General features: G+C 42.1%; 1 protein-coding gene across 7 annotated transcripts in view; it reads left to right on the top strand.

The window, feature by feature from the left end:
- Positions 1-13653, top strand: part of CCDC138 (coiled-coil domain containing 138) — a 30746-nt gene that overhangs the window by 1999 nt on the left and 15094 nt on the right. For all 7 annotated transcript variants that reach the window (XM_052648946.1, XM_052648941.1, XM_052648947.1 and 4 more), the window contains exons 4-10: positions 1514-1636; positions 3497-3684; positions 4303-4461; positions 6418-6537; positions 9566-9643; positions 9751-9858; positions 12968-13132. In XM_052648946.1, coding sequence (XP_052504906.1) covers positions 1514-1636; positions 3497-3684; positions 4303-4461; positions 6418-6537; positions 9566-9643; positions 9751-9858; positions 12968-13132 — 941 coding nt within the window. The remainder of the gene's footprint in view (positions 1-1513; positions 1637-3496; positions 3685-4302; positions 4462-6417; positions 6538-9565; positions 9644-9750; positions 9859-12967; positions 13133-13653) is intronic.

Below are 13653 nucleotides of genomic sequence, written 5' to 3'. Positions count from 1 at the left end.
CAATGCAGGGAATGTGGGTTGGATCTCTGGTTGGGGAACTGAGATCCCACATGCTGCGGAGCAACTGATTTCGTATGCCACAACTAAGATCCAACACAGCCAAATAAAATATTTTTTAAAGAAAGATGTAAACATGGGTAGTTTGATTATTGTTGTGCTTGTTGTTCAGTGGCTAAGTCATGTTCGACTCTTTGCGACCCCATGGACCGCGGCACACCAGGCTTCTCCGTCCATCATCTCCCTGAGTTTGCTCAGACTTAGTGCGTTGAGTCAGTGATACCATCCAACCATCTCATCCTCTGTTGCCCCGTTCTCCTCCTGCCCTCAGTTTTTCCTAGCATCAGAGTCTTTTCCAATGAATCAGCTTTTCACATCAGGTGGCCAGAGTATTGGAGCTTCAGCATCAGTGCTTCCAATGAATATTCAGGATAATTTCCTTTAGAATTGACTGGTTTGATCTCCCTGCTGTCCCAAGTTTGATTATAGAGAAAGAAAACTGCTGAAAATTATAAGTTCATGGAAGTTATTTTCTTATATTGAACTGATAGTTTTATCTTCTTTAAATGGTCTGGGTATGGTGTCAAGTTGAAGCTTTAGGACTGCGAAAGGTTTTAACTTTGGACAGTTTTCCCACCAGTCCCTGTGGAATTACAGGGCTGCCCAGCACCTTTGTCTATCGAGTGCTTGAAAAGGGGCTGGTCTGAACTAAGTTGTGCTGTAAGTGAAAAACACTGCATTTTCAAGATAGATAAAAGAATGTAAAGTATCTTATTTTTAATATTGATTGTATGCTAAAATGATTATCTTTTAGATATATTGGATTAAATATAATACACTGTTAAAATTTCATGTCTTTTTATGTTTTTAAAGTAGCTGCTAGAATTTATTTTTCTTTCTTTATGGCAGTGCTGCAAAGCTTCTGAGATCTTAGTCCTCAGACCAGGGATTAAATTTGTGCCCTGGGCAGTGAAAGCACAGAGTCCTAACCACTGAACTGCCAAAGAATTCCTGAAAAATTTAAGTTATCTTTTGTCACTTATAGCGTATTCCCTTTGAACAGCTGGCTCTGGAAATGCCAACGTTCAGATGATCTTTTTGGAGAGAACATCTGGGATTCTAGTTCTGCTTCACCTTTTGCTAGTTATGTCACCTGTCAGTTACCCTGTCGGTTATTTAACTTAAGATTCAGTTTCCCAACCTTCAACACTCGTTCTCGTAGTTGTTAATGGAATTAGAGACACAGAGCCTGTTCGATCCACCTCACAGCAATATGGGGTCAGGAGGAAGGGTGTACTTTGCAGTTGCGCATGTCTGAATGTGAGGAAAGTTCACACGTGAGTTTTTAGCATCATGACTGGCAGTTTATAGTTTTTCCTTTTGCATTTTAAAAAATGTTTACTTGTTACGTTTTTTTCAGTTGTTATGCTGCTAATATTTGAAGCAGTCTCTCCTCCTTTAAATGGCTGTAGAAATCTTCCAGAATGCTGTGATTGATTTTTTCTTTAAAGCCTAGATGATGAACTGGATTCTTTTCAAGATTTGAAAGAACCAGAAACAGAAGAAGAGTTCACTGGCAGTGACTCTCGAGTTAGTACCTCCAAAATAAACAGGCAGTCCTTTAAAGAGACAGGCAAAGGTAAGAGAAATGCTCATTTCAGAACAGTCATTTAAACAGCAGCTCTGTCAAGTAGGGCACTAAAGCTTACCCTGCAGTGGTAACCCTAGTTCTCAAGGTGTGCATTTCTTTGTCCTGGGTCTTTGTAAGCCATGAACTGGTTGCTGTGCTTGTCATTAAGTTAAAGGAGAAGAGAATAATAAACTTAATGATTTTCCAGTAGAATTTCCACACCGTCGAAGTTTATCAAAAATCACTTAATAATCCATGAATATTATAATCTTTTCAGTTCTTTTTCTTGTCGGTATTTCTTAGGAAGTAGGATTGTGGTTGTTGTTTAGTTGCTAAGTCATGTTTGACTCTTTTGTGATCCCACAGACTGCAGGCTTCTTTGTCCAAGAAATTTCCCAGGCAAGAATACTGAAGTGGGTTGCTATTTCCTCCTCCAGAGGATCCCAACCCAGGGACTGAACCCATGTCTCCTGCATTGGGAGGTGGATTCTTTACCACTGAGCCACCTGGCATGCCCTAAGATTGTGGTAGTAGGTGACTAACCCTTATACCTTTTAGGAAAACAGGCCAGGTCACTTGAGGCCTGGCCTCCTTCACCCTGAGTCAGCAGTTGCTCTCTATGTACCTGACTGCATGTGTGTGGTGGATTTTCCCACTGGAAACAACTGAAAATACAAGATAAAATATACAAAATGTTAAGTGTGTTTAAAAGTTGATAGAACTAAGGAATATTCCGGCCCGGGGCTGGTGGGCTGGGAGCCTGGGGAAACAGTCAGAGCACGGAGTGTTTCTCTTGAAGGGTGCTTGTGGAGCTGGGGAACAGGAAACACTTTCTTTTTAAAAAAATTCTATTTTTTATCTTGGCTCCCCCAGTCTGTCCAAGATGGGGGGTACCATGGAGACCCCCTCCTTAAAGCCGGGGGCTCCTCCTCAGCTGCGGGCCAGTGCAGGTGAAAGTCCCTGCTCATTGTGAGCAGAGCATGAGTGCGACAGCCCAGTGCCGGGGAGGAGCAGTGCGGGAGGGGCTCACCTCCACTGCTAGGGTTGCGGGGGCAGGGGGTACTTGGGTAACTGATTTGGCATCACAGGTGGCGCTAGAGGTAAAGAACCCACCTGCCAATGCAGGAGACTTAAGAGACAAGGGTTGGATGCCTGGGTTGGGAAGATGCCCTAGAGGAGGGCATGGCAACCCACTCCATTATTCTTGCCTGAGAATCCCATGGACAGAGGAGCCTGGTGGGCTACAGTCCATGGGGTCTCAGAGTCAGACACACAGTTGAATGTGCACAGTAACGGCAGGAGCTCTCACCATGGCTGCCAGGAGCAAGGCTCCCCAGCCTCTGTGTAAACAGTGCAGCTTGGTGGTCACAAGGTATTGTCAAAGGCTAAAGCCATGGAGGGTCATGAACCTGCTGCCATCATTAACACAGGAGTACGGTGTTTAACAGAGGAGGTTATAGAGATTATGTAATTATATGATTAATTAGAGACATCACATAAAGTTTTAAAACAAGCAAAACGAATAATTTCTTAAATGCCAAAGAAGTGGAGCAGTGATGAACACTGTTTGGATTGGTGGTTAGTTTGGTGTAAGGGAGCAAAGGGCACGTGTCAGGGCTCCTGAGGTAACTCTCCATCTCTTTGTCAAGGCAATTAACCCACTCATTTTTTAAATAGTCTTAGATTTACAGAGAAGTTGCACAAAGGCCACAGAGAATTTCTGGATGGCTTTCACCCAAATTTTCTAAATGTAAACCGTTGGCTGAATCCTCCTTTTTTTCATCATATAGTACTTGAAACATTTTAACAATACAATGAGGATATTTAAAACTGTAAACTAAGTTTTTAATTTAAATTTTGTTCTCTTAGCCAATGCCTGGCAAGCTAATGTGGCCTCACGTTCAAGGAGCTGGGCTGACTGTTGTAGTGATGGCAGCGACTCCCCTTCCAAGCATGTTAGCTCCCCTGCGTCCAGGGCCCCACGGAAGCAAGGCCTGCAGCCCCGTCAGGTCAGCCAGATCTACGACGAGCTGCTCCAGATTCACCAGAAGCTGCAGGTGTGGACTCAGTGCTGCCCGGATGGCAGCCAGGGAGGAGGGGACCGAAGGGAGGGACGGGTGCAGCCAGGGCTGAAGCGGACCTGAGGGTCAGTGATGTGGAAGCTGGTTCAGGGGGGATGGGAGTTGAGGCCAGACTGAAGTGCAGCCAACCAGGACAATGTTTTAGAGAAGTTTGTCCAGGTGGGAGGTCAGAAGGCCAAGGCATTGGAAGCCCAGCCTCCCTTTGTAACGCCATGGCCTCACCCTCTGTTTTGCTCAGAGGCTGTGGGAGCTGATGGGCTCTGGGGGAGGCTCGCATGGCTGTGGGAATGTAGGGGACGTGAGAGGATTTCTGGGCTCCACTGGAGCCTTTTCTGCTGATTGGAGGGAGAATGTTGGAGGGGCTCTTCCAAGGGGCGATGGGGAGCCGGGAGGGAAAGTGGGGGGTCTCCCCATGGTGCTCCCCTTGTCTGCACCCTGGATTCTCTCAGGTCCTCGCGCTGGAGTCTCCTGGCCGATCCCGGCATCAGTGGCCTGCAGGGTTCCCGCGTGCTGTGTGGTCGTTGCTCTGCGCTCCCCTGGCTCATGCTCAGTGGAGTGAGCTTCCTGGAGCGCTAATTCTATCCTTCCCCACAGTGTGAGACCGCAGCCCAGCAGGAATTCGCTGAGGAGCTTCAGAAGCGAGAACGTTTTCTGGTCGAGAGGGAAGAGCTGCTCTTCAGACATGAAGGTGCCTTGAGTGAAGTGAAAGACGTCAGAGAAGAGGTCCTCATGCGGTTCCAGATCATGAAGGAGGTGAGCGTGGCACTGACTGCAGAGGCCGGTTGCAACATCCCTCTGGACGTGGCTCATCTTCTGTAGACCTGGGATCCTAGCGTAGCCTCTGGAAGCCTGATAGTGAAGCCTGATAGTACTGTGCCCAGCTGGGCTCAGGCTGTGTCTTGTCATGTTCACTCATTTCCCAGAGCCTTTGCCGTTGTTCTGGAGCCTGTGTGGTGCAGGCACCACTGGGAGCCTGAGGCTGGGCTTCTCAGCCTTTGCTGTGATGCTCTTGGTCCCTAACATGCCTGTGGGGTGTTGGGCGGGGGTCGGGGTGGGCTTGTTGTCAACTGAGCTCCTGTCTCTGCCCCTTGGTTTCACCAGCTCAGGGCTGAGCTGGATTTGAGCACGTCCATGGATCACGGGTCCCCTCTTCTGTTTCCAGCCCTAGAAAGCAAATCCATTTCTCCGCAATTAGCAGGGCCAGGGCCTGCCGTGGGGCAAGGCCGTTGGAGAAATGGGGAAACAGAGCCCCTCGAGGGTTGTTTGCCCAGGTTTTTCCTCCTTTCTGCAACTCCCTGCTTGTTTTCCTTTGACTCCTTAGTAGTTGCTTTCTGTGTTTTTTTGTGTGGCTTTAATTGTGATCAGTAAGAGAAGCGGAGCGCAATGGGCTTATCCTTCTGGAAAAGGAACCCATGTCAAATGGTCTTAATATCTTCTGGAGGTGGAAAATGTATGCAGCTGAGAATGTTAATATTACTTTTAAAATAAGTGTTGTCCTTGTGGCCATGTCTGAGTTATTTAAGGAGTCGTTTAATGTAATCGTAAAATTTCACACAGCTGATTTTTTTTTAACGAGCTTGGATTTTCCTTGCACTCCATCTTCATTTCAGCCTTGGTTCTTTCTCTCTGGATTTGTCTCTTTGCTGCTCATAGGAAGTATAAAGCTAACTGCTTTATTTTAGTGGGACCTGGATGATTACTTGGAAGAAGGAAATCAGTTTCTTGATTTCTTGGGAAATTTACTTGTTTTAATAGAGTATGAATAAATCTGAGAGTAAAAAGTGAAAGAAACTATGCAAGTATTTGCAAATCTAAACGTGCTCTTATTTGAATATAATTATAGGGGAAATTTATTTTAATATTTATGAAACTGGTTAAGGAAAGTCAAATCATTTGGGGCTTAGGAAATTTTATTATGTATTTAAGTTTTCTGAGATGTACAACAATTTTAGCTAATTTATGAGAACAGTTCTATGTGTGGAATATTTCTTCTCCAGAGGGCTAATTTAAACCTTAAATTTTAATTCACAAAGCTATGAATAATTAACTAGTCTCCTAAAAGGATCAGAACTCCTTTATCATTCCATGATGTCAGAAATTATTTCAGTGAGTTTCTGTTGGAGATTTTTCTGAGCAGGACCAGAAAATAGCCTTAATGCTACTTAATTTGTATAATATGTTTTAATAGGTATTTAACATTTTTAATGCTTTGTTATTAAGTTGGTTGATTATCCAGTTTTTATAAATTACTTGCAGTGTCAGCCATTATGCTTAAATATACTGATTAAAATCCTTGTGATTCAAGGAATTGTAAATTTTTTTTAAAGCCTAGTTTTTATTTTTTATTTATTTCTTGTAATTTTATATATTTGTTTTTGGCTGCACTGGGTCTTGGTTGCTGCGCCAGCTTTTCTCTAGTTGCGGTGAGCGGGGCTACTCTCTAGTTGCAGTGTGCAGGCGGCTTCTCATTGCAGTGACTTCTCGCTGTGGAGCACAGACTTAGAGCACAGGCTCAGTAGTTGTGGTGAAAGGGCTTCAGTTGCTCTGAGGCATGTAGGATCTTCCCAGATCTGAGACTGAACCCTTGTCTCCTGCATTGGCAGACGGATTCTTTACTGAGCCACCAGGGAAGCCGCAGGGAGTTATAATTTATATGTAACTTGTGTTCAGTAGCATTAGTGATGTTGAATCTCTATTTTTCCCTCCTAGCAACATGATGCGGAAGTTGAGCACTTAACTGAAGTTCTTAAAGAGAGAAATAAGGAAAGCAAAAGGCTGAGGTCTTCCTTTGATGCATTGAAAGGATTGAATGATAGCTTAAAGAAACAGGTAAGACCTAGTTTATCTGTGTTAGATTATGAGACATTCTCAGAACTGTATAGATTAACCAGTTCAAGTCAGAATCTTAGAGCATATTCTGTGTAGAGAAAACCTTGATTATCATCTTTATTTGTTAGCTTTATTATAAAATACTTCTGAATATAAAATAGTTAAGCTAGCTCTTGGTTTCTCATCATCTGTTCTGACAACAAGCTGAGCTATTTGACAACTTGGAATTTTTCAAACTGTTAAGAGCAGTGGCTAGATTAAAAACAAGCAAAAGGAAACCTGCTAACCTGGGGACTTCAGGTGCTGAGTTGTAGCTGTGTGCTGTTCTTGACCTGGCTGTTACAAACCACCGTGTACTTTTGGAGGGTCTGTTGTGTGCGGATCCTGTGCCGGGAGCACAAGCTCCCGCCCACCGCGCCACACTGCACTGCACTATGTGTAGAGAGCTGTGGTGAGCTCACAGCCACCGTGTCACACTGCACTGTACTATGTATGCAGAGCTGTGGGTCAGCTCAGTGCTCCGTCAGACTCAGGTTGCACTAGGTTCTTGCTAATTGGTTTTTTTTTTTTTTTGCTCCCTTTTGCCAGTTTTGAAGTGCAGGGCTTTGTGAAGAGGGAGAGGAGAGTGATGGTGTGTTTGTGGGGAAGGAAGCATGAAAGAAAGTGAAAGTGAATTTGCTCAGTCACATCCGACTCTTTGCAACCCCGTGGACTGTAGCCTACCAGGCTCCTCCCTCCATGGGATTCTCCAGGCAAGAGTACTGGAGTGGGTTGCCATTTCCTTCTCCAGGGGATCTTCCCGACCCAGGGATCAAACCCGGGTCACCCTCATTCCAGGCAGACGCTTTCACCTCTGAGCCACCAGGGAAGCCCCAGGGAGGCATGGATGAGCACAAACGGGTGAACCTCGGCATTTTAGCAGCTGAGTCCCTGGGTGGGGAACTTTATGGATTCCAGCAGGGGGCTGAATGTGGACTCTGGAGCGTTTGCACCTCGAACTCCTTGGCCAGCTGTGTGTTCTTTTCTGTCTCCCTGATTTCTGTAGTCCCCGCTTGTTGTAACCTGTCTCCATGGCGGTGATAACCAGGTCCCCAGTTCTCACTGGATCTGATTCTTTGTCTTTTCCAAACTGTCTGCCCTCCTGCAGTGAGTGTGCCCTTGACCCACTTTGTCTGGAGCCCTCTTATCCTTGGAGAGACTGTGTTCTCCCACTGCAGTCTTACCTCGCTCTCTTGAGAAGAGTTTCTGATTGCTAGCATAGGTGCATTGTCGCCCGCACCTGGCTCTCAGGTGACTGTGATCCTGATCGTCTGGCATGCGTTTGGTGAGTGTGTAGTGACTGGGGTGGATGTGTGCGTTGCTAAGGGGTGGAGCCTGTTGATAGGCATAGTGAAAGGTTGGACACTTCACCTGAGAGGCGCAGGGAGCATAGTGAAGAAGTTAACATGGGAGTTCCCAAAGTACTTGGTGAGATAGAGAGGCAGAATGTGAAAGGATAATATCCACAAGTTGGTGAAACCTACCAGCCCACAGATTTAAGAAATTCTATTAACCCTCAGGAGGATAAATGTTGAGGAACACCATACTGGTATGCTGTTTTAAGATGTGAAAACTTTAGGTAAAGATAAAATCAGAGACAAAAAAGGCACCTTACCTTCAAAGAAGGAGCAGTATTCCTGGAGGAAATATCACAGACGTGATTAACATAAAAGAGAAAGGCTCTCTTTCCTGTCATAGGAGGCCGGGCAGAACCTTGAGTCTAAACCTGTCAGCGCAACAAGAAAAATGCAGCCAGTCTCCAATGAGTATAGATGCAAAAATTTTAATATCAGCAAGTTGAATCTAAAGCTACCTAAAAAGTATAATGTCATTCAGTGGATTTATCTGAGGAATACAGGGGTCATTTATCATTTGAAAATTAACACATCGTCTGATAAAAAGAGAAGAATCATAATTCTTTGATTTAAAATTCAGCGCCAACTCAAGATAATAACTAGGGGTAGAAGAGAACTTAATTCTCATAGAGTATCCACAAAAAGAAAATCCTGACAACACTCACACTTAACATAAGTTACTGAAATCTTTTCCCTGTGAGATCACAACAAGGAAGGTGTTCACTGTTCCTGATTCTGGGGATCTTTGTACTAACGTCCTGGTCCATGTAGCAAGGAGAAGTCAGGATTGGGAAGGAAGAAATAAGAATTATCCTCTGATGACGTGATTATGCACAGATGTAGTCAGTGTCCAGATGAGCATACAGATAAGTTACTAGAATTAAACAAATTCAGGAGACTTTCCAGATATGGGTTCAGTAAAAGTCGGGACGTATGTATACGTATGGCTGATTCATGTTGATGTTTGGCAGAAGCCAACACAATTCTGTAAAAGCATTTATCCTTCAATTAAAAAGACAAATTTTTTTAAAAAGCAAGTGTATTTCTGCATATCAGTAATAACCAGATACTGTTTATTGAAAGATGCTATAGGTAGCAGCATCAAGAAGCATTGGCTGTGCAGGAATAAACCTAAGAGATTATACATACACAGAACACACAAAGCATGCAAAACGCTATTTAAAAAGCAATTGAAGAGGATGGAAAGAGGTTGAAGGCTGTGTTGCGTGTGGGGTGGGAAAACCCCCTACGGTGAAGAAGGCACTTTTCCTGAGTTATGCAGACATTAACTCCAGTCCCAATAATTGACTACATTGTTACATGGTTTGTGCATTTTCTCGTATGTATATTATGGTTCAGTAGAAAATTCAGAAAAAGGACGTTCCCTGTTAAAATGTCTTTTCATTTAAGATGTTAGGAGACTTGCACGTTTTTCGTAGAATGAAGTAACCTTTCTAGACACTCTACATGTTTTAGGCCCAGTGGTGGTTTTTGCTGTGATCTTGAATCGCGGGTGCTGCCTCTGTGTGTTGTGTTGCCTGGTGATAGACCAGATAAGATAGTATCCTGGGAAAACTTGACTAGGAAATCAGCTTGATGTTTCTATTGAAATGTCTGTTGTTTTCCTGCTTTAGTTGAATGAAGTGAGTGAAGAAAACAGGAAGTTGGAAGTTCAGGCCAAAAGAGTTCAAGCCCGCTTAGACAATCTACAGGTAAGGAATCTGCTCTGCTCTTGGGACACAAGTGAAATCTGAAATGGCTGCCTTGGTCTCACTTCTGATACCATTTTTCTTTAATTCGTGGATACGTACTGTCGCAGAGGAAGTATGAGTTCATGACAATACAGAGACTGAAGGGCAATCCCCAGGCCACTCATGAAGCAAAAAGTTTAAAGCAGGAAAAAGTACCAGCTTCAAAACCTTGTAAGGTATGGTTGAAATTTTCTCTACTGCAAAGCCAGGACATTTTTCTCTTTGTTCTTTCCTTTTTTTTTCCAATTTATCATACATTCTTTTTGTTCTGGAAGTATTCACCGTAATAATTTCTTTGTAGAAAAGTATCATAATATTTCAAATTTGCTTTTGTTTTAAAAACAGAGCAAAATATTCAGCTGCTAAGAATATCAGTGTACAGGGTTCTTTGTGGACATATGTTTCCATCCCTCTTGGAAATAAAGACAAGACTGAAATTTCATGTAGGTACACATAGGTTTAACTTCTGGGGCGGCAGCCAGTTTTCCAAAGTGGTCATGTTATTTGTACCGTTGCTGGCAGTCTGTTCTATTGTGCCATAGCTTTGCCCATATTTGATGTTTCCAATCCTTCTTATTTTCATCTTTCCAGTGGGTGGTAGTAATATCTCACTGCAGACTTGCCCGGACCCCACATTCCACTCCCAAAAGGGCTGCTCCAGCCTGTTGCTGCCTCCCCGCACCCAAACCCTCTGTCTGCCATACACAGGCTGTGTGCAGAGGGCTTAGTGATTGGAAGAGGTCCTATTTAACTCTCCCACCCTTTTCCCTACTACATAATTTCCATGTTTTATTAAAGAGGATGCTAGTTGTGGAAAAAATTTTTAATTAAAAAAAATTAAAAGTAGAGAAAGTGGAGATTTGCCGGGGTCCAGCCCCGGTGGATCCAGGGTGATTCGAAGGTGGGGACGGCGTCGGCATCCTTGGAAAAATACTTATTTAATCACAGATATATAGAGAGATTAGAAATGGATAGTGTAGTAGGAAAATTAGTGGAGAAAAAGAGGCTGAATAACTTGGAATTCAGCCAGAGAAACGGGGAGCAAGAAAGAAGCAACATGGGGGTATCAGTCTTTCCGGAAACTGATCCGATTTCTTTATTTTTGGGTTTGCTTATATACCTTTTGTTACACATAGGGATGAATACAGAGTCACGCGGGGGTCAGCAGTCCTGACCTTTATCAAAATCAGGTGCTTCACATAAATGTATAAAAAAAGGTCTTAGGGATATTACATCATCTTCTGGCCATGAGAACTGCTGACATTTTATGATCCTTTCTTTCTGATAACCAAAAAACTTGTTTCTTCCAAGGGTGTTTTTTCTTAAACCAGGCACCACCCTCCAAATAAAATTACATTCCTATAGGGTGAGGGTGTCAGTGAGTTACAATCAAGAAAGGAATTTATTTAACCCAAGGTTAACATGATTAATCTTAAAGGTTAATGCTTATTTCTCCTATATGCTTAAAGGTTAATACTTATTTCTCCTATATGCTAGTTATATTCATTATAAGGGCAGGGAACATGGAGATTTAGCAGCAAACATCAACCCAACAAATGAAAATCCTTTCACCAATGTTCCCCTTAAGATCTATTTAGTCTTAAGATAGTGATAAAGTTACATTTTTACATAGCAAGGACACAGTGATTTATAACAAAGTACAGTGATCTATTACAAAAGAGAAAATTCATTAACTCAAAAAGTCTAGTATTGCTAACCTTAAAAACTACTATATTTCCTTTTCTATATTCCAAATACATTGATTAATATATTCCCAGGTGCCTAAGGATATGGAGGCCTGGCGGCAATCATTGACTCAACAATGAGAAAAGCCCTATGCTAATTAAGACTCTCAAAATACTCCAAAACTCTGTGCTGTTTATGGTTAAGAGGTAGAAAACAATCATGTGAGTAGTGGCAGGAGTATGGATAATCTTGTTACACAAGCTAGTCTGTCAGCAGAGAGGTTGGACTTGAGACATCCTTGTCCCACCCAGAGCAGGGAATTAGCAGCAATTATTGACACAACAAATGAAAAACCCTTCACGAATATAATTCCTAACCAAAAGAATTTGCCTTTAGTAAGTCTAAAACATCTCATGCCTCTCAGATTGGGAGGCTGTAAACAATCACATGTGGCCATACAGGCGGGCTAGATAACCTTAAGAGGAATCCGTAAGCTGAAACACTCTTGTCACGCCCAGGAATTTTTATTGCCTTGGAGCTGCACGTTTACTCCTTCTCCGAGAAAAACGGTTATGGGAGAGAGCCCCCCGTCAAGTCAGAGGTGTAGGTGAGAGCATAAAACAGAATCTGGTTTTGGGGTAGATGCTCAGGAACAGGGGGTTTCCTGTGGCTTGATCACGCCTTTGCGTATGCCAAGCCTCCTTCCTCATGACCTTTGCCATGGGCGGAGTTCTTCACGCTAGCCCCCGGCAGAGATTCATACTCAGGTACTCAAGATGATGGTAGTTTTCATCAAAAGTTCCTATTTGAAGAAAATTGAAAAAGTTAAAGATTACTCTTGTTCAGAATAATGTAACTTTGTTTTCCTTCATCTGTTTTTGTTTTTGTGGATTGCTGTCTGCTGAACTGTGCCTTTTTTATTACTTTGCTCTTGTACTTCTCTGTCTAAAGTTAAATCTGGCATAGTTCCCTAAGGCACATGTGTGATAAACATAGACTTAAAATGATTAAAAGTGGTTTGAAGTCAGTTGAGTTGAATTTATACTGGTTTTTTATGGCATTTGGTTCTTGTTTTCTTCCCATTTGTGTAGACTCTCAAAGAACAGTGTTTCCAGGAAAAAATTTCATATCCGTTTTATAGAATGGTACAATGTAAAGAAAAACAGCTTTTGGGGGAGGAAGATAAGTTCCATGGTGGAAATTACTTAGCTTTTAAAACCTTTAAATTTGTTAAAACCTTAGTTATGGTGGTTCATGCCCTTGAATTAATGCCAATTTTGCTTTTCTTCATTATCAAACTTGGATAAAGAATTTTAATGAAAATTCTCTCTTGGTAATAAGGTACAGTTCTTTCAACGTCCTTATTGTGGTGGGTTTCCCCTCTTCTGTCAGCCAGCATTTAACATGTGTCTGATGTTAACTAGAGAGATTTGATTTGGAATTTCTTCCATTTGGAGAAGCTTTGCAATCCAGTGCATGTTTTACAGGAGGAGTTTAGATAAATTATTTCATAATCACATAACAAATGTAAAACTTGCCTTTGAAGTTTTAGCAAGCCGTGAATTGAAATAAATGCTTGCTTTAATTTTTTGCTTATAGGTATCACTTAATGGACAAGTTTATGAACTTTTAACTATCTTCATGGACTGGATTTCAGATCATCACCTTAGCAAATTGAAAAATGAGGAATCTGGAATGGATGGTGAAAAGCCACTACCCACATTTGCTTCTCAGAGAAGTGATATTCAGGAGAAGTGTGTGAAGGTTTGTTTTTAAAATAATATAAGGTTTGTTTGAAATAATGTAACTCAGTAGAGACGTGAAGAGTGAAAAAAAGAAGCTTGTGGTATATTTTGCAGAAGAAAAAGTATTGAAAGTATTTTTGATAGAAAGTTGATCATACCAATAGTCTGCTGTAAAAAGACTCATTTTAGATTTAATCCACATGAATTCCTGTGTGTATTTTTATAACATGATGGGAATTTCCTTTTAAAGGAAGACCAGAAACTAAAAACCTACTCCAAAAAATGGCAAAATAATTATATTTTAGAGTTAGGCAGGTAATCAGTGATATGGACAATTCCTGATAATGCATCTTTTTAGGATTCACATCTCACTAAAATAATTTTATTTTGCCTTTTGTCATGAAAGAACAAACAGTATTTTCAAAATTGTCAAAAGGCTTCTCATTATCAAAGACAAATGACCATTTTCTTATATTACAAACATGAATTTGGATATTGATATTCATGATTTACAGTCAGTATAAATTGTCACTAGAGGTT

Source organism: Budorcas taxicolor, chromosome 11, assembly GCF_023091745.1.
Source record: "Budorcas taxicolor isolate Tak-1 chromosome 11, Takin1.1, whole genome shotgun sequence".
NCBI lineage: Eukaryota > Metazoa > Chordata > Mammalia > Artiodactyla > Bovidae > Budorcas > Budorcas taxicolor.
Note: the sequence above shows the minus strand (reverse complement) of the source record. Positions and strands in the feature narration are given on the sequence as shown.